The sequence below is a fragment of the Sinocyclocheilus anshuiensis genome, unplaced genomic scaffold (assembly GCF_001515605.1).
Source record: "Sinocyclocheilus anshuiensis isolate Anshui unplaced genomic scaffold, SAMN03320099.WGS_v1.1 scaffold235, whole genome shotgun sequence".
NCBI classification, from domain to species: domain Eukaryota; kingdom Metazoa; phylum Chordata; class Actinopteri; order Cypriniformes; family Cyprinidae; genus Sinocyclocheilus; species Sinocyclocheilus anshuiensis.
In genome coordinates, this window is record NW_015552562.1 from 1,829,105 (window position 1) to 1,851,009 (window position 21,905).

Below are 21,905 nucleotides of genomic sequence, written 5' to 3' on the forward strand. Positions count from 1 at the left end.
GCAAGAGATTCCCGATAGGGATCAAGGAACGGTGAGAGGGAACGGGTGGTGGGAAAGAAGACAGATCGGACCCCAGAGAGATGAAGAGCGACTGAGAGCCGACGAAGAGTGAAGGACACTTATCTCTGCAATGTGATCCTGCCTTGATGGATGGTGCGGGTGAGGGGAGGGATGGAGAGACTGATAAATGCACTGGGAAGGAGAGCGACGGAGGCTCTTAACTAGCAGTAATGCCTCATTACCATGAGATGAATGCTTGGGCCCATGCAGCGTGTTAATGCGCTGCCCTTTACTAAATGTCACGCTAATCTGAGTATTAGTTTAAGCAGCGGCGTGGTCAGTTCCTCAGCAGAAGCGGCGGTTTGTGGAAACATCGCAGGAAATTGAATGAGAATGTTAGAATTGCAGCACTTCCTGCCCCCAGCTCCTCAGCGTGGGCTCGCCGTCCTGTGCCACGCCTAACCACAGCTCTCCAAATGCAGCTAATGTTTGGCATGTCAACCAGGTTTAACACTGAGCAGCGCTAGGGTGAACAAAGAGGGGTCAGGGTATGTTTTCGCGGCCTGTTTTCATTTCGCCTGAGATTAGCACTAAGTTCCTGTGCAAGCAGAATGTTTGAATGGGTGGGAAAGCAGTGGTAATTCAGCCTGAACCGTGACGTAAGAAGTAAGTTCGTTTGGTTTGAGAAGATTTAATGGTTGTGGTGTGCTAAGTCCGGCTTGGCTAAGTGCAACAGCGCTAATGCAACAACAGCAGAAATCACAAGTCAAAACTGAGGGATGCTAATGCTAACGGTCCACACACAAAGTTTTATTGTGCCTACATTTACCTTTAATTTAATCTGACCTCTTCAGCTGGGTCTCGGTACTGTTGTTTGGTCTGCACCCGAGTGCGATTGCTGTATTCACACATTTGCCCAAAAGATCTGCACCAACCCACATGCAAAAATACTATAGTAATTTATAGTAAATACTATAGTGTTTTTGAACCATACTATAGTAAAGTGAATTATACTGTATATATTATAGTATTTACAACACTTTGTTAATGAATGCTACAGCATACTGTAGTATTAACTATAGTGAACCGATAAAATGTAATAAACACTGTAGTATACTTTAGTTTTTACTACAGTAAACATTGTAGTATAATATACCCTAGTTGTAGAAAACTTAGTACACGTAGGCTATTGGGTAAAGTAATTTGTTTATATTACTATAGTTGTTATATTACCACAGCAACTATAGAATTATAAACAACACAACAAATTAATTCAAGTACTTTACAGTAGTATGGTTCAAAAACACTATAGTATTTACTATAAATTACTATAGTATTTTTTATTAAGGGGGGAAACGAACCATGAGTTCGATTCAATCGAACCAAACAAGACCGGTGTGAATACACCCTAAAACTCTCTCGCTCTTGTGTAAGTAGTGCACCTTCACACTAGAGTTTAGCCCCGTTCAGAGTGTTTTTGGGCGAGTGAAAATATATCTGTGTTAAAACTAATACTTAGTTAATAGCCTAAGTATTAGCCTCCAACTCACACACTGGCGAGTAAAATCTAAGAATTTATTAGCTATTGGCTAATGTTAGACATCATTTAGTCGCCCAGAGTGAAGATTTAGTCGCATATGCCAGTGATTTACTCGCAATGTAGAGGGTTGTATTGGATTCATGTACACAGTTTATCAGTTCTAGTTTTCCTCAAGAATCAAACCAAGACCTTAACATTGCTAGTGCTATGCTCTACTGTTTGAGCTTCAGGAAAGCTACATATTCTCATCCCAAGGATGATACCTTGTTCCTTGCTACTTACAAGTGTTTTGATGCTACCTGTTAACTTCAGTCCATCTGTAGAGTAAAGCTAACGTTACTTGGTTACACCCCATTATATATATCAAATGCTACATAACCTTGTTTAGCAATTCACGTTCCAGAAGGGCACAATTGACTTCACAGCTGCAGTCCGTTACTCTTAGCTCGTGTAAGCAAATGATAGTGCCGCGTAATTGAGTCTGGAAAATGTAAATATGTCTACAGCTTTTCTGATCTACATAACTCTCCAAGATGAAGGAGCCGGTAATAGTTCCTAACTTTGTGTATGTGTCATTTATACTGTGGTTTCGCTCGAGGAAAAACAGAGTATTTTATTTTCAGCTGACAGGAAATTGACTTCCCCTCGTGTGAGAAGGGTGACATGAGGTTGCTGAAATCTTCCACGGGTTTCTGTTTGTTTTTATTGAGCTCCATAATGGGCTGCTTGAAGCTAATATGCAGGCTAGCCGCACATCAAAGACACTCCACCTTCTCAACCCCCCCGTTCTAAAAATATTACGGCCTCAGGATATTTTCTGTCTGTCAGAATATGAACAAAAGGCCGATAGTTGCAAGCGCTAGGCTACATCTTGATCTCTGGTGCCCCCTAGTGGTGCTAGAGCTTCACTGCATACATTTTGTCCAAATGATGACTTCTGTCCCCCGTGGTGAGATTTATGTTCTGATTAAGAATGTTTTCATTCTTATAATAGAATCTTCCTCTTTGTTCTATTACATTCCCACTCTCACAACCTTTTCCTCAAAATACTCTTCCCATTTCCTTCCCAGCTGGCGTGTAGGCTCTCTTAATGAAAGACGGCTTTCAAAACCAGAGACAGTGGATGAAAATGTCCTTATATTATAATAAAGCCGTTCATCTATGGTGGTACTGATGTATCAAATGGACGGGCTTGAGATGTTTGGGGGGTCTCAGCCCACGGACTGTAGTGTTTGTTGCAAAAGCCTATTTTGAAACAGGAATTGAATTATGGGCCTGTAATGCAAACCACACGTGCGCTTGTGTTGAGTCTTTGTTCAGCCAAGACCTCCGTGAACCTTACCCCCCTATATCGGGGGACACTGATCTCTATCCGCACCTATGGCCTCAGCATTTCAGCAATGGAAAATAGCATTGCGAGCCAGCGCAAATACTAGCTGCCTGCCCGCAAAAATGAGCTCATTTTAATGCTATAATGCTAGCCTGTTTGTTTGCTTAATGTGTTTGTGCTGGCAATGCTCTGCTGTTGTTGTTGTTTTTTTTTACCATATACCATATACATATATATATATATATATATGAAGAGTTTATTTGCAAAAACAGATAACTCTTATCTCTCTAAAATTGTTTTTTAATTTTTTTTTTATTATGTTATCATGATTTTATTGTGTTAGTTAGCTAGTATTTTTTTGTTATTTTTTACCTAATCAAAATAACCCAACTGCAGTTTTATTGAGATGAATTGGAATGCACAATGAAAAAACATGATTTTTGAAAATTTGCCAAAGACAGAAAAAGAGGAAAACCTTGTTTTAAGTTGAGGTGGGGATTAAGATATACTGTACTCGCCACAATATTATTTCTCGCACCCCCTTCTCCACTCTCTCTGTTGGTCTCTGGGCTTCTTTGCCAAACCACTGTCTCTAGCTGTCTGTAACTGCTTGTGCTCCATCCAGCAATAACTACTACAATACAAAACTGGGCTTTCTGTAGCCTGAGCAGACTGCTTTCTCATAGCTCAGGGGCTACTGATAAGTTCATAACCCTAATTCTCACCTTTAAACAAAATACAGTCCTAGAAGTCAGCAGAATCTGGGCCAAACAGGGCGCTACATGCACCGCATCGTAAGAAACTGAGGAGGAAAAAGGCGAAAATCCAGCTGTGCCGGTCAGAGCACGCTCTCATAGTCTGTGAGATGTTTTGTGGAACCCGGGAACAAACGGCACTCTTCAATGGTTAAAAAATGACCGTGTGAAAGAGAATTGCTCTCAGGAGTTCACGCAGTCACGGTGCCAAACTCAGCAGGATGTGATTTGAGCGTGCTAACTCAAAGAAAGAGTGAACTCATGGCCAACACAAGCTCTCCTTTTCCCACAACATAAGCTCTCTCCGCGTCAGTGCCAAATTCACTGGAAATACACCTGACGGAGCCTAATGTGGAAACCATGGCATTTTCAGACAGCGGGGAGATATTCTGTATTGCACATTCATGGCTTTTCATTTGGGCTTTGAAAAGTTATTTTACCCCAGTGGTGACATGATACGATCAGTTAAAACAGTCATTAAGGCTAAAACAGTCGTTTTGTAGCTAGCATCTTGTGTATCCAAAATACACAAATGTAAATTATATTTTCACACTGCAAAATTTGACAAAATAAAAGCTTAATTGGAAATGACACAAAAATAAGGATATTTTGCTCACGAGTGATATTTACACTACCATTCAAAGTTTGGTGTTAGTCAGTTATTTTAAGAAATGTTTCTTAAAGGTTTTTTGTGAGACTGAAGACTGGAGTAATGATGCTGAAAATTCAGCTTCGATCACAGGAATACATTTTCTTCTTTTTCTTTTATTCTCTTTATTTGTCTCATATCATATTTAATCTCAAGTGTGCTCTTGCCTGACACTGCTTCTTTGGAAAAAATAAATAATGAAATGGTTTATTTCACACTCTTTTCAGATAATTATCATTTTAAAATACAGCAAATGTATATTTTTAGCTATCTTCTGCTTTCTTGCAGTGTGGAGTCAATGAATGATGGTCTTTTCCACACGGTGGAGGTCCTGATCCAGAATCAGACGCTGAGTTTGGTGGTGGATAAAGGGGCACCGAAAAGCCTGGGCAAACTCCCCCGTCCTCCGGCTGTGGACCACAACACACAACTCTACATAGGCGGTAAGCATCAAAAACACCTCGTTGTTCATCAAAACCACATTTCAAAGGTTTCAAAGTATTAAATATGGCTTGTTTTGAGATGCTTTCCAAGTGTTTGAATGCATAATGATTGCAACGTGAGCACAGTGTTGGGAAGGTTACTTTGGAAATGTAATAGTTACCCTATTTAAAACAAGTAGTGTAACTATTTCAATTACTTTATTAAAGGAATGCAGCTAATTACATTTGATTACTTCTTGATTACTTTTCAAAATTTCCAACCAGTGGTTTCAAACGGCAATCATTTTGAGACATTTAAAAATAAAAATAAAGCATACATAAACCTAAATAGGAAATCGAATATGCATGTGTCCTATTTTGTGTCCTAAACATTGCTGTCTCATATTTTAGAGCAGTCAATGCAATTTGGGAAAGAAATCAATCATATCTGTATGTGTGTGTGAAAATATTCACATGTAACCCCCTTTGTAATCGTGAAATCATTTTCATAAGTAACTGTAATTTAATTACACATTTTTTCTCAGTAACTGTAACAGATTACAGTTACATTTGTTTTGTAATTCAATTATGGAATTCTGTTACATGCAACTAGTTACTCACCAACACTGCATAAGCATGTGTGCTAATATTTGCCTGTTGTTGGTATTTTAGGTGTGCCCTCTCTGATTGACACAGCAGGCCTGCGACCGGGTCCAGACCGTCCATTACAGTCCTTTAACGGCTGCATTCATGACGTACGGCTCAACGGAGAACTCCAGGACATCGGCGGTGGGCTGGCAGGGGTGGAGGGCATCTTGCCGGGCTGTCACTCCTGCAGCGTCTGTGCTCTCGGGGCCTGCAGACAGAGAGGAGAGGCAGGCGTGACCTGCGAGTGTCCCAGCGGCCACAGCGGCCCACTGTGTGAAGAGACCACCTCCCAGAGCCCCTGTCAGAGCAGCAGGTACAGAAAGCCGCAGGTGCACAGACACTCACAGTTAGGGCTGCGCAATAAATCAATAACGATAATTATCGCAATATAATTTGAAAACGATAAAAGGATATGAAGAGATCAAAGTTTAAACGAGCTCACTAGAGCAGACGAGTCTCGGTCACGCGAGCACTAAACAGCGCTGCACTGAGAAAAAAAAATATTCATTGAATTTACTAATGTGTTTTACGTTAAGTGGTTGCAATCGATTTATTTTAGCTACATTTAAATAAACAAATTTAGTTGACTGACTTTCAACATTTTTGTTTTAAATGTAGCTAAAATAAATTGTTTGCAACCACTTACCTTTAGTGTTTAGTGTTTAGTGTTTCAGTAAAATTTAGTATTTGTGACCATGGTCCACAAAACCAGTCATAAGGGTCAATTTTTTGAAACTGAGATTTACACATCCTCTGAAAGCTGAATAAATAAGCGTTCCATTGATGTATGGTTTGTTAGGATAAGACAATATTTGGTCGAGATACAACTATTTGAAAATCTGGAATCTGAGGATGCAAAAAAATCTAAATATTGAGAAAATCATCTTTAAAGTTGTTCAAATGAAGTTCTTAGCAATGCATATTATTAATCAAAAATTAAGTTTTGATATATTTATGGTAGGAAATTTACAAAATATCTTCATGGAACATGATCTTTACGTAACATCCTAATGATTTTTGGCATAAAAGAAAAATCGATAATTTTGACCAATACAATGTATTGTTGGCTATTGCTACAAATATACCCCAGCGACTTAAGACTGGTTTTGTGCTCCAGGGTCACATTTAGTTTTTCAGTGTGAGATCCAGTGTGAAGCGCTTGAATTCAGCAAACAACACAAATGACTCGGTGATTTTAAAGCCGGATGAAACAGCGCTGACAAACAGGAGAAACACTGTGTGCAACAATAGAGTCAGAAGCCTTTTCAATCTACAAATCGCCATCATTTACCATGGACTTACTGTAGTAACACTAACTGCAGTATGGTATTGTCAGAAATGTGGGATATTCATATCGAACTTTATTATATGATTAATTTAGACATGTATTGAAGGAGTAATGGAATATAATCACAGTTTATTTGTGATTAAGCTATAGCGTTGTATGTCCATTTATACTAAATTTATTTAGACTACTGTTTTTCATACAATTACCTAAAAACCATATAGTTATATGTTTACCATGGTATCGAGGTGCTATATGTGTGGTTTTAACTGTGATTATCATGATTTGAATGTATGCTACTATGGAAGACCAATGATTAATAAAAAAATAATCAGAATAATTAAATTTCACCATATAAAAACGAGGTTGCTACAATTCTTACAGATGTTACTGATTTTGATAATGAACAAAAATTTGCATCTGCATCCTAACTCAAGCTACTACTACTATCAAATGTGCAGAGACAAAAAAAGTGATGTTATTATTAATATTATCAGACAGCACAAACCTGTTTCTTGATTTCAAACAATATCACTCGTTAGAACATGCAGAAACTAAGAAATGCATTTTTCTGTTAAGATAGTCTGGTTTCAACAACCTTTGCTTTGGAGCAAAAATCTGGCTTTAAACTTGAAATAAATAAAGATTTGACATTTATCGTGAAAATTATCGATATCGGCTGATATGAAAAAAAATGACCATGATAATTTTTTGGCCATATTGGCCAGCCCTACTCTCAGTTGTGTTGGTATCAGGCAGTGATGTCCTCCCTCTCTCGTCCTGTGCAGGTGTGTACACGGTGTGTGTGTGCCGAAGGGCTCCACGTACAGCTGCTCTTGTGCAGAAGGATACTCTGGTCAGTTCTGTGACAGGAGGGAAGAGTCCTCCGTCTGCAAGGGGCTGCACTGTGTGCACGGAGAGTGCAGGGTGACGGAGAGCGGAGAGCCAGTTTGCCTCTGCCAGTCTGGGTACAGTGGGCCATCCTGTGAAACAGGTGAGACACAGCACTGCAGGAGACATCCATTATTCATGATAGGAAATTAGAGGTTTTTATTTACATATGTGACCCTGGACCACAAAACCACAAAACGTCATAAGGGTCAGTTTTTCGAAATTGAGATTTATACATAGGACTGTTAGGATTGGACGATATTTGGCCGAGATACAGCTATTGAAATTTAACTTATTGAAAATCTGGAATCTGAGGGTGCAAAAAAATCTAAATATTGAGAAAATCGCCTTTAAAGTTGTCCAAATGAAGTCCTTAGCAATGCATATTACTAATCAAAAATTAAGTTTTGATATATTTACGGTAGGAAATTTACAAAATATCTTCATGGAACATGATCTTTACTTAATTTCTTTACATTTTAACATCTATTAAAACAGAAAACAGATATTTTAAATAGTAATATTTCACAATATTACAAGATTATCACAATATTATTACATTATTAATATTTACTACATTTTGGTGAGCATAAGAGACTTCTGTGAAAAACTAAATTTTGACATTAGTGTACCTTTGATTAAAAAACCTCAGAGCTCATAGCAAATGTGTTATTAAAAATCAAAATCTTTGTATCACAAATGAATGGGACTGCTTCACGCAATCAAATCCTGAGGAATAAAATCCCCTCATACAAAATGATGCTTCCACCCAAAAATGTGTTGCATTAGAGCAGTTATAAATGCACTAAAAATGCTGTCTGGTGTAATCTTTAGCTTGCTGTACAGAATCCAGAAGAGTGAAGCAACACAAGTCAATATCTGACCTGAAGGTCCTTATGTTTATTAATCTCTTATTATATAAATGCTTTATCTGATGGCCTGTCCTCCGTCCCCTCCTCCACGCAGAGCCGACATGCCAAGGAGAGTTGGTCCGTGAGCTGCTCAAGCGTAATATGGGTCATAAAAACTGCACCTCCACCAGTAAAATGGCTCGGTGTCCAAGCGCCTGCCACTCGGGCCTGTGCTGCGCCCCCACCAAGAGCCGGAGACGGAAGGTCAACTTCAAGTGCTCCGACGGATCCTCCTTTTCCGAGGAGATGGAGACCACCGTGGAGTGCGGCTGCACAAAGTGCCCATTGTAATATTAGCCAACCTTCCCCCCTCGTCCCAAACCTGGAGAAGAAGACGGAGAGGAAAAGAAAATATATTGTAAAATAAAAAAAACACAAATAGAACTTATTTTTATTAAGGGATGTTTTTTTAAAGAAAGAGACTGCTTTTATGATGTTGCTTATATGAAACGTAATTTTGTATCGTCGGACAAAATCACACAGATTAACATTCCTGAAAATATACGAATGATATAAATATGTATAAATCTATATAAATGTACAACCTAACCTGAGAATTAATTCGGTCTGTGTATTGCATGTCTGTTGTGAAGTGTGAGAGCGGAGAGAAATTGTAATGGAGGAGCTGAAATGTGCCCAATCAGGCGAGGACTCTCTAGACTCTCTAACACAGGAAGCGGTGAGCCAACTTCCTGTGCTCTGGTGGCGGCAACAAATGAACTGCTTCCTAACGGACCTCAGAGAGCTCACCTGTGGATTTCAAGGACGGAGCTTCGAGTGGGATGGGCTGATATTTTGTACTTTAGGTGTTGCTTTGCAAAGCTCATCGGCGTGGCTCTGGTTTACAAGCTGCAACTCATCGGAGGGAATTTTTTGCATGACTGCATGGAAGAGTTAAATGTGAACGGTCAGGCAGTAAAGCTATTGTAGTACTTTGATAGTTAAACGCTCTCTACCTGTTTTACCTTGTACAGTTGAAATCCAAATGCAATCGTCACAGGTGATGCAGGTGACCGCGTCTCTGGTGCAAAGCACTTCATACTGACGTAGCATTCCATCATAACCGTCCTTTACTAAAATATTAAATGCAAATATATTACACCCATTACTACTGTATTGTTTCATGTGTACCCTTTTTGTTTTAATTTTTCAGATGTAACACTCAGTGTCTTACTCGGAGAGCCCGAGGTCTATAGATATTCCCAAGGAAAAGCTAATCAGTGTTAATGAACATTCCTCCTCGTTCTGTCTCGCCCCTGTTCACCACATACTGTTGTATAAGGTTATATAAGGTAGGAATCCCCAGTGAACGATGTAACTGAGCTTGTGCAGGAAGTGTCATGTTAGCACCTCGAATCAGAAGACTGGTTGTTATACGGTGCATTTTCTAATAATGTTTTGTTAAATATGAATTAGAGAGTGATGATTAACTTACAGTGAATGTTGAATTAAACTTGTAATGAAATACACAGTTGGGTTTTTTGTGATTTTTTTTTTTTCAATAAGGTCTTTTTTTTTTTTCTTGTAAATTTGTCAAACGTACAGTAATGTTCATATGCACCTGGAACCAGTATCCAGATCAGCAAAACCCAGGGACATATTGTCAGTTTTTGGTCAATGGTGTTATGCGTGAATTTTTTTTCCCTATATTAAAATGACTTTCCCAGTTTTATATTCAGAGATAATGCTGGTTTACTTCCTTAAAGAGTAAATGTGGCCCTGGACCACAAAACCATAATGGAACCATAAGTCCATTGATGTATGGTTTGTTAGGATCGGACAATATTTGGCTGAGATACAACTATTTGAAAATCTGGAATCTGAGGGTGCAAAAAAATCGAAATATTGAGAAAATCGCCTTTAAAGTTGTTCAAATGTAGTTCTTAGCAATGCATATTACTAATCAAAAATTAAGTTTTAATATATTTACGGTAGGAAATTTACAAAATATCTTCATGGAACATGATCTTTACTTAATATCCTAATGATTTTTGGCATAAAAGAAAAATCGATAATTTTGACCCATACAATGTATTGTTGGCTATTGCTACAAATATACCCCAGCGACTTGAGACTGCTTTTGTGCTCCAGGGTCACAAATGCGTTTTTTCTTTTTTTTCCATAATATTTCTCTATTTTTCATTAAGTAATCTGACATTTCAATGTCATATTTCAGATCACCAATTATGGGCAGTAATTATGTGTATACTGTATATTTGTTCCTATATCCAGTAATATAATAATTGTATAATTTTCAAATTAAAATTTTACTTGTCACACACATAACATACCATACATAGTATGACATGCAGTGAAAGGCTTTTTTTATGACCACTCCATTACAAAAAAATAAAAAAGAAGGGTATAAACTAGAATGTACAGATAGACGAATATCAACATATATTTATGGATTATTATAAATGGATTATATTATTATATACAGATTGTATTAGATGCATGGATTTATATTTTTTATTATATTTATGGAGGCTCAATTCTGGCCTGAAATCAGCCCAATGATAGCAAAATGATGTCATGAGTTGTGTTTTTCTTATTTCCCATTATATGTATTTGGGTATCTCTGGAATGTTTTTGCGTACTACAACTGCTGTTTAGATGAATGTGAATGCTAACAGATAGCTTTTTAGCCCTTAAGGCACACAGACAGCTTTAATCTTTAAAAAAAAATAATAATAATTGCAAAATTGTGTTTTTGAAGCACTGAAGAATCATTTTGGATTTCTTAATAGAACCATTTTTTCTTAGTGTGAAGAACATTTCAAACAAGAATGCTTTGTTTAATGGAAAGGTTATATGGATGTTCGTGTGTGTGTGAAGAGAAAGTGTATTTAGGAGTTTTGTCCCCTAGATGGAGGTATACACCAGTTTGCTGTGAGTCTGAATGTCTCTCGCAGGCATTGAGGGGGTTAGTGCCAGGATAAAGTTGATCATTTTGGTTAAGATGAGGATGATTTCTCCTTCACTAATCAGGACACAAAGGAAAACTCTTACAACAGCCGTGTTCTTGACCCACAACAGGCAGATTGTTCCGTAGGGCCATTTTATTTCCAATTAGTCAGTGAACTCTGATATTTTTGTTGAACTTTGATATGTTTTTCCCGCTGTGTAGACCACAAAACCTGTGTGACCTGTTGTCTTTGAATAACTGGATCCTGATCCTTTTTCCCTTAAAGGTGCACTCAGTAAGTTTTTGCTCACTCTTACTTGCCCCAGTGGTTTTGCACTTTATATTATATTGATATGGATGCATTACGTTTCAGATCTCATAGTACATTACACGACAGTTAGTAGCCTACCATTTCTCAAATCGGGTCAGAACAGCCTTCCATATTCTTACTATTTCTGCATTTACAGAAACGGCAGAAATAGTGAAAAATACCATGGTATGCTATTCTGAATTCAACTATACAGTCCAAAAGCACTGGGTCATTTCACCGTTTATATCACACTGTTGTGTTTGTTCATTCCAGACAGACTGTCATTCTGTGCTTTAGTGGTGGGGATTTTTCAGTGAGTCTTTCTGCAGGTTACAACATTATGCCAGTAGGTGGCGACAAGCGATTACATTCATCAGTGAACCATTCAGTTGAATCTTCACAACACTGATTCATTCACGACGTAGAACTAGCTACAGTGGTGGGCAAAATTATCAGAACACTAGTATTTTCACCAGCTTAAACATTTGTTTATAGTTTTTATTTCTATCTTTTGCTGTAGTGTGTCAGTATAAATATCAGTTTACATTTCCAAACATTCATTTTGCCATTAATTGTAAGAGATTTTTGTCTGACAGCAGCCAGTGCTCCACACAGAGATCTGATCTGATCATCATCAGTCTGTCCGGAATGACATGAAGAAACAGAACAAACTGAGACAGACTCAATCCAGAAGAACTGTGGCAACGTCTCCAAGACGCTTCAAGAAACCTACCTGCAAAGCTACAGTACTGTTCAAAGTTTTAGCCACTTGTGTAAAAATGCTGTAAAATGAGGATGCTGTCTAAAATAATGTCATAAATAGATTTTCTTTATCAATTAACTTCTATTAACTAAATTAAATCAACATTTGGTATGAGCATCCTTTGCGTTTAAAGCAGCTTTTGCCCTACTTGCACTTGCACAGTTTTTCAGGTAGCTTTGCAGGTAGGTTTCTTGAATACGGAGCCCCGCACATGACATGCAAGAAAAAATAAATAAATCATGCACACGATTTACTAATTCGTTCCCTCGATGTGCTAAAATGTGCACACGATTACTAATTTGTTCCCTCGATTTGCTAAATCGTGTGCACAATTTACTAATTTGTTCTCTCGATTTATAAATCGTGTGCACGATTTAGCAAATCGAGGGAACGAATTAGTAAATCGTGCGTACAATTTATAAATCAAGGAAACGAAATAGTAAATCATGCGCACGATTTAGCCTACTATTTTTTTCATACATGCCATTTGCAGGGCACCGTACTTGAAGCATCTTAGAGACGTAGCCACAGTTCTTCTGGATTTTTTTTTTTTTTTTTTTTGCAACTTTGGAGCCCCCTACAGTTATGTGAGTGAAATTCACTGTCGTAAATATACTCTCATCATTCGGTGGATGGCTGTACACGTGCATTTGTTGACAATCTAAATGCTTTCAAGAGCCATGAGGAACCATGTCGACCAATAAGGTGAGATATTACAACCACAACAAAAAAGAATAACATGGGAATGACAGAAAACTTTAGTTTTGATTAAATACTGCTTAGGTATTTATTTGTCTGCTACTGAATGTGTATGTTATCCAATGTTGGCAACATGATAGGCCACACACTGCACATAGGCTAATATACCTTTGACAGACTTTGACAAGCTACAAACAGAAGCCTTATTAGAAGTGTGCAATCAGAATGATTTTGAATCTGATAAAAAAAAAAACTTACATTGTAACGCATTGTAACTACTTTTGTGCTCAGTGATGATTCTGCTTAGACATCGTTTAGAACTATTTTCGTTGGAACCGGGGAGCAAAAAATACACAAACTGACAATAGAGTGTATAATATCATGCAAGTTATTCAATACTGACTTCTTGTTTATTGTATACAGCAATATCACACTCACGTCGGCCTGAATATTAGCACAGCTGTGATTACCTGCGTCTGAGCAACAGAAGTCTTGCTTGTGTTGTGTGATATTGCTCAAATTTGTGGTTCAGTTCAAACAGATTAATTTATACTGTACTGCTTGCTTGTTTGGACATTTTATTTTTCTGTTCATACTCTTGAAAAAACCAGCATCTGCTGGTTAGGTATGTTTTGAAGCATGGCTGCTAGTTTAAGCTGCTCATGAGCAGGAGCTAGTTGCTTAGGACCAGCTCAAACCAGCAGCCATGCTTCAAAATATACCTAACCAGCATATTTTGGTTTTTTCATTATTCGATTTTGCGACCTGCTTTTTACATGCCAATTGGCTAGAGTCTTCGTAAAATGTGAGCATATTATACATTTATTTCTCATACGTAGGCTACAGACCCAATGACATACTTTGTTCTTTACTGCCTTGCCATATTGTAGCAAGACATTGGGACAGGACACATTGAAGGGCTCGCTCCTTTTTTTTTAAGTATCCAATAACTTTAGCTATGTCACTTTTCTATTTGCTGTTGCTAGTAGAAAGTGGCTGGTGTCAAGTGGAGGGTTAGGCTCATATCTAAAATGACAAGTTAAATCAATGCGAAGTAATCAATCAGTATTTTTAGACTGTTTCCCAGAAAAGACAGACTATACATTTTAAATATGCATAATGTGAATTTTGTCAACTTTTGCAGCACACTATAGATGACCTCAAAGCTAACAGACATGGAATAAAAGCCACCAACTCCAATTTCGATTTCATGGGATCTTAGGGCTTCTGAAAATGTGAAGACTTGAAGACACTCGGTGCAGCGCTGTGGGATTCGCAGTTAATGTGAAGGTCAGGACGAGCTGCTAGCTCTATTATCTCTCTTAGTAATCCACATGAAAAGAGAGATTTTAATAGCATTCAGATTAAATGGCAAGCGTCCCAGATTACCCGGGACAATGGCGCAGTAATGCCCAGCTGCACCGGGTTTGCAGCGTGATACATCCACTTGTTTATTGAAGGGGCTAATCTCTCCATAAGTCTAGTCCTCGTGAGAATCTGTGTTTACAAAAGGATGGATCTGTGCCTCTTTCATGCCATTCAAATCCTTTCAAGTGCTCAGTCATTATGTTCAGTAGCTTGCCTCTTAACCCTGGTTCCCTAACATGTGGCTCTTCCTCCTACAAGAGAAGATGGAGAGGTAAAACTACAGGGGCATGTCAAGTTATTGAGGCACTATAATACTTGCGATTCCTCAGAATTAGCCACACATTGTGGTCATGTGAGAAAGGGCTCCTGAGGAAGACGACGGGAGGAAATTGCCACAGAATTTAAACACAGATGCAGGAAATTAATGGAAATACTTCAAGGAATAGTTCAGCCAAAAATGACAATCCTGTCATCATTTACTCACTCTCATATCCTTTCAGACCTGTATGACTTTCTCTTTTCTGTGGAATAGGTTCATTGAATAGATTCAACTCTATCAGATATCAGTTTCTTTTGAACTCCATGACCTTGCCAAGGATAGCATGGGTGGATTTCAAACATTTGAGTGAATGATGGATTAAATTTGGGTTTGTGTTTCATATAAAACTATTGTATAGCTTTTGAAGACTTGAAATACAGTGCACACTCCTATGGATTACTTTTCTGATACTTCCAAGGTGTTTTTGTGAGCTTTTGAAGTCTTAAAAGAGTGACAGATACATTCAAAATGTCTTTTTTCTCCTTTTGTGTTTTCCACAGAATAATGTAAGACATAAAGGCATAGAACGCCATTAGAGTGAAAAACTGTTTTTTTTTCGCCTTTAAAATGCATCCAGAAATTCCTGTCTATTTTATTTCTGGTCCCTCATTCACAAGTTGGATTTTTGAGTTATAATTCAAATCAATGGCATGTCTCCAGCAGTTTTCCGAGAGGGCATTCATAAGGATTATGATTCATAAGGAGATGGTATCTTGACAGTATTGGATGTGATAGTGAAATATGGCATTGACAGAGAGCGTGACACTGTGTGAAAGAAAGTTCCCACCACACAGCTGGTTATAATCAGGCTGAGATAGCAAACAGATGGTACCCAACTGGCAGGGCAGCCGTACACCAGAACCTTGTGCAATATGTCAAAAATAACATATTTGAGACACAAGCATTTTTGTACCTATTGCTTTGTTTTGACAGGAACTTTGTGCATCGGGAAATGTAGCATTCTTGTACAGCATTATTGGGTCATTCTGTGTCAGCTCAACCGGAAGTCCCCATCTCAAATTTTTTATTTTGTTATTTTATTTTATTTATTCATTTGGGGTGAAAGAAATACCTAAATGAAGAAAGCCAAAATATTAAATGTCATCATTCAGAAAGATAGCAGGATTATTATGTTATTTTTACACAGAGATTTGTAGGTCTATTAGTAAAATCTGTTGACATTATCAATCTTTGTTGCATTACTTGCCAATGACGATCGTTCAAAAATGTGGAAAAGCACTTTTTTTTTCAAGTTTTTTCTACAAAGTTTGCATTGCATCCAAAAATGCATTTTCATCCAAAGTTGCACTCAAGAAGTATTAAAGATATCTTAATGCCCTTTTAGATATTGGGTCTTAACAAACGTTCCTTATGGCATCTTCATTTTTAATGCCCTGTATGGTTCATTTCCAGAGGTATGCTTGTCGGAGACGATGCCTTTGGCAAACACAGCCCAGAACATCTTAGCATCAGTGGCGGTGAGTTTTCAATGGGTAAGCACTCATTTCTTTAGAAAACATCAAAATCTAGTTTCTATTTTACTAATAGTTTTTTTTTTTTTTTTTTTTTGGTAAAGCATGTTGTCGAATCTCTAGTTCAAATTCAATTTAGTCAATAGAACTATAAATGTAGTGTTTACTCATGTCTATTTCTAAGAAGAATTTTGTTTTGGAAAAAATGCCCACACCTCAAGGTCCTGCGACAGCTTGACTGCATGACTTGCATGTTTTCAGGCTGCTTGTGGTTTCATTTAAGACCACCTCTGAGGACACTTATTTCATTACTGGGGTTAATGAGCAAAACATGCATCTGGGGTTAATGATCTTTCCATGCATAAACAGCATATAAATCAAAACTGCCCAACATTAGCGAATGAAATGTCGACCAAGGAAGTAGTTAGGACTAAGAAGCTTTGATGTGTTGATGAACTTGATCAACTCCTTGTATGTTTTGATCATCGTTCTGAATCCCATCCAGACGTAGTCTTTGAAATCAAATTTTAAAAAATGTGATTTGTCCCAGCTTTTTTTTAGGAAACGTGATACAAAAATCAATGCATGAATCTAGAATAAAACTTTTTGTTTGTTTGTTTAAAAGCAGAGGCCCTGTTCTTTCTTTTGACAGATTTTATGTTCAGATATTCATACAAAAATAACAAAATACAAAATGACAAAATATTTTGGGGGCCATAAATGTTTTCTGAAAATGATCAAAAATGCTGGAGGTGCTGGCGGAGAAAGAGTTAACAGCCAATCTGCTTAACAAGTGAGTGGCTTAATTAGATTACTCCCATTATAATCAGTCAAGCTATATATATATATATATATATATATATATATATAATTTTATACAGTATTTCAATTGTTCTTTCTATCAACCAAGGGGGTCCATGGCCTCAATAAGTCTGAAGACCCCTGTTGTAGACAACCTTAAAACAGCTTAGGAGCTTTGTACTGAAGCGACTGAGTGGTCCTGATGGACATGGACATAAAGTGGCCTCAAAGTTTTCTAATTGTATCAGCCGAGTGAGACTGAGCCTTCCCAGCGGGGTTAAACTCACCTGCCTGCAGACAGTTTGCTGTGAAGCCACCTAATCACGTCCCAACAGACCACCATCTGCCCGTTTCTGCTCTTCAGTCACCCACCCACACGCTGCCCGCCAATCTCACAGTCCAGCACACAACGCCTGGGCATCTCGGTGCCATGCAAGCTTCATTTATCTGCAGATCTGGGTCTGGGAAGAGGCAACGTCCTTGACTGTAAAGTAAACATGTCGGCAGAGAGTACTTTTCAACAGTCTGATTGTGTTGGACGACAGCACGTTTTTCTGGGGCAATTCATCATTCATTCACAGCACCCTGTCAGAGATGAAACACTTGAGTTGGTGTTCAAAGACACTGAGAGGTCATGGGGAGAGTGCTTTGTTAAAGGAGGAAATCCCACAGTGATATAATAGACAATTAGAGCATGTGGTCTAAGGGGTCTTTTGATGCAACTGCAAACAGCCAGTCCTTCTCACAACCTGTAAAGAACTAATGAAAAAAGCACCAGCAAGTCTGGGCAATTTCTGTCTAAGTCCTTTCTTCTGTGCACACCAGTCACAACATTAGTTTTTTTTTCTCAAGATACGTTGGGCTGAATGAATTTGTCTGAAGAGCTTGACAATTCACAGATGGATGCGTCATTCTCAGGAAACGTTTTTATTTGTTTGCTATGTGTCTGTTGCTAATGATGTATTAGTCACTGTATAGATTAAACCACTTCAGTGCATAATGCAGTTCTATAATATAACAGTCTTTATTTCTGTTGCAGTCTTTAGCAATGCTTGCCTTTGCTTTTCTATTGGCATTGTAAAGCTCAGTAGTTATGAGTTAAAATCCTAGTGATCTTTTAAACAAAAAACTAAGCCTAATAAAAACTTACTCTACATATTGTCCAATGATTTGCACTGACACAAAGCCCTTGACAATTTAATTCTGAAACATACTCAATCTAAGAAGTTGGCCCAAATCATGCCTTGAAACAGAAATGTCACACGTTATTAATATTTTTGTGCATTTATTATTATTATTATTATTATTATAGTGTGTGTGTGTGTGTGTGTGTGTGTTTAATTAACTTAAGAAACAGATTCTAGTATCAATACTAGAATATTACATTATTAAATCTAGACTAATTGAATTCAACTCGTGTAGATTTCCAAATTTACTATGATGCACAATATACACATGCCAATTTATTGGTATTCATCAATATTGGAAATTTTATTGTGCATGAATAAACATTGAATATTTTAAAAACACTATTGTGATCTTTAGCTAAATGAATATCAATTTTCATACTGTAAATTATATTGTTGTTGCCTGAATATACTTGAAGCATTTAAATAGGCTTAATATTTTATTTTGAACTTATTTATACAAAATAAGGTGAATATATCAGCTATTTATCGACTATCAGACATAACATGAAAATAATGAAATAATGTGGTGCTTTAGGGTTACTTTAGTGCTTTAGTAACTTCTTTCCAAGAGCTGCCACCTTGCCAACAAGATCATTCTCTCTTTTGAAACTCGTTTGTTGCTTGACCTACATACTTTGCAGTATGGTCACAGCACAATTCAAAACAGACATATTTCAAGGCAGCGTGTACCTGTGAGGCTTTAAAATCTAAGTCCAAATCTAGAAACTCATTCATACAATGCCAACAAGCAGACCCATCGATCAACATTAGGTGCTCATACGTCACCACAACAATATGTGTCTGTTCGTACCCACAGACACATATTCCCAACAGGCTGATGATGAGTGCTAATGCCAGATTATTGCTTGCTGACAGAAAAACAGCTCCCTTGTCTTTTATTAGCTCTATTAATTGTCTAGTTGTGAGTGAAAGATGTGCATAAATTACATGCTTACAGGTGCTGTGATTTTTTGACTCTATTAAAGCATAAAATACCATAATATATTTGCAGATATTTAGAAAACATGGGAAGTTCATATAATTGTTTCTGCAAAAAACAATGCTACAACCAGCTATTCTACTTTGAAATGTGTGTTCTGTGTCATGTCTGCTTTTTGTTTTGGTGTGACTCCGCCCACTGCAAGTTTAGCCAATAATATTTCCACACCTCGGGTTGTCAGTTGGTGGAAAACACAGTGTATTTGCATGGGTCAGTGATTGCAGATTCTACCCGACCTTGGTATCCATCTAAAAAGCTATATAACCAGAGGAATATTAAAATGGCGATAAATCAAGTCGTCGCCTTCCATTTTTAATTGCGCTCGTTCCTGGTGCTTATCCTCAATCTGGCAACCCGTGTGAGGAGGGGGCGGGTGAAACAACTCTCTGCAATATTTTGAATTTGGACTGCAGTACCAATTTCAACCGCTAGCTGTCAATATTACATACTGCGTCTTTAATTGTAAACATTAAAATTCTTTGAAAGCTGCACAGGTGATGGTTTTAACATCATGGAGACATGGTGTTAAAGTCATGGAGTGTTACATGACTCACGGCATAAAGCATCCAGGCGTAATTACAGGAGTTCTGGTTCTCGATTATATGTCTTAATGACAACTGCACGGTGGAGATCTGGCCCATTCCCATCAATATCTCCACAGTTCACCACTCATGGGCGTCAGCAGGCAATTCTAGAGGATTTTATGACTTTTGACTATAATTGAAGTTCTAATATTGCTCCCACAGTCCCTCTCCATCATACCTCTCCCTGTCATCATCCTCTTCTCTGTCTCTTTTCATTCATCACGCGTTGTTTTTTCCAACTGCCTCGTCCAAAGGATTTTGCCGCTGTCTTTTGTCTTGGACATGTTGTACAGAACAGTGTGAGAACCCGTTTTTCTGCTTAAAACTGAATTTCAGAAACATCTTTGTGTCTCGTTTCCTCTAATGAGGGTTCTTCGACCCTTTGTGACCTTTTACTGACATTTTCATCTCAACTGAGCCGTGGGGTGCTGGCTGTCAGCGTGAGGAGGAGATCTGATGCTGTGTGAGAGTCGGGCAACAGGTACGACCCTTCCTCAAGGACACATTGCCCTCTCTTTGTGCATGACCTCTAGGTACATGCCCCTTCGCCGATTATCTGTTAGCCCTGGTCGTCTCGCTGATTGATCCTCTAATCCTTCAGCTGGCCGTCTGCCTTCCGTCCAGCTGCTCTCACAGAGCGAGGAAAGAGGTTGTCACGGCTCATTGTAGGGAAATAAAATAAATTTTTTCTCGGTGGAGAAGCAGAATTGCTCACACACTTCCTTGATTATCACTTTCACTGGAAGCTAAACTTTTTAAGTTCAGGCATTTTTCTTCAGGACACATCAAAATACTGAACACCCCTGTTGAAAAAACCAGCATACGCTGGTTAGGTATGTTTTGAAGCATGGCTGCTGGTTTAAGCTGGTCATTAGCTGGCTTAAGCTGGTCATGTGCTGGTCCTGAGCAGGAGCTAGTTGATTAGGACCAGCTAAGGACCAGTTTAAACCAGCTCAAACCAGCAGCCATGCTTTAAAACATATCTAACCAGCATATGCTGGTTTTTTCAACAGGGACAGTATTATGTGACCAAGAAAATAATTAAATTGAGCTATTTTTGTTGTATTTATACATTACGCTTTTATGCTTTCTCACTTTTTCAGCTTTAGTATAGTGTGTAGTATTGCTGTTTGATTATAAATAAGATTACAAAGGTTAAAAGGTTACAAAGCTCAAAGTCCACTCTTAAAGGAGATATTCTTTTTAACAGAAAACACATTTCAAGAAGCTTGTTTATACTATAGCATGCTTCTTCCAGATATTGTGAATTCACAGTAGCTGTTTCCATTACCCTTCAAATTGCTCAAATAGAAATTGCGAATCGAAAATACACCCAATGGAAACACAATTTCGCAAAAACTCCAATATATCGCAAAAGAGGTTTTACTTTCACATGAGGTGTTTTTTCAGGCAATTCGAAAAAGGAATATTTTGCTGAACTGCAATGGAAACAGTTTTTCGCATTTACAGGTCACATGGCATACGTAAAAATCACATGATCATTTTTGAATGTACTATAACCTCCAAGAAACATTTCATATGTGGCCACTCTAAAGTATAACGGGGATTATTGCTTGGATGACCCCTTATTGCTTGGATGACCCCTTACACTGCATTACGGCTCCAACACAGCCACCAGAGCTGATCGCGGCCACTATAGTCAATGCTTGTGTTTATACCAGCCGTCCCACAGCACGTTTCAGAAGCGACTTTTATCTAAAGATTCACACCTACGTCTCCTTTGATTAAAAATAATGGCTAGTGCAGGGTCTGTAATATACGTAAATCTAACAACATCCATCGCATAACAACATCGGTTAATGGAAACTGCATAATTTTGCAATTGTTTTTTTTTTGTTTTTTTTTTGACATTTCTATCATGACAACTCTCGGAAGATGTTAGCATGGTAATGGATATGACAATGTTAATGTATTTGGTCTTGGCACCGCCTCTGCTCACGCTAGCCCTCCGGCCGTTCCTCACTTTAGCCCCCGACCTCTGCTCACTCTAGCCAGCCGCCGCTCACTCTAGGCCACCGTGTGTGACGCTGTGTTTCGTT

At 38.2% G+C, this 21,905-nt stretch overlaps 1 protein-coding gene across 1 annotated transcript in view; it reads left to right on the forward strand.

Moving 5' to 3' along the window:
* Nucleotides 1–9,877, forward strand: part of LOC107664723 (slit homolog 3 protein-like) — a 200,675-nt gene extending 190,798 nt beyond the window's left edge. Inside the window, exons 32-35 of the mRNA XM_016455371.1 lie at nucleotides 4,563–4,717; nucleotides 5,369–5,657; nucleotides 7,418–7,623; nucleotides 8,487–9,877. Coding sequence (XP_016310857.1) covers nucleotides 4,563–4,717; nucleotides 5,369–5,657; nucleotides 7,418–7,623; nucleotides 8,487–8,722 — 886 coding nt within the window. The 3' untranslated portion in view covers nucleotides 8,723–9,877. The remainder of the gene's footprint in view (nucleotides 1–4,562; nucleotides 4,718–5,368; nucleotides 5,658–7,417; nucleotides 7,624–8,486) is intronic.
* Nucleotides 9,878–21,905: the final 12,028 nt, after the last annotated feature.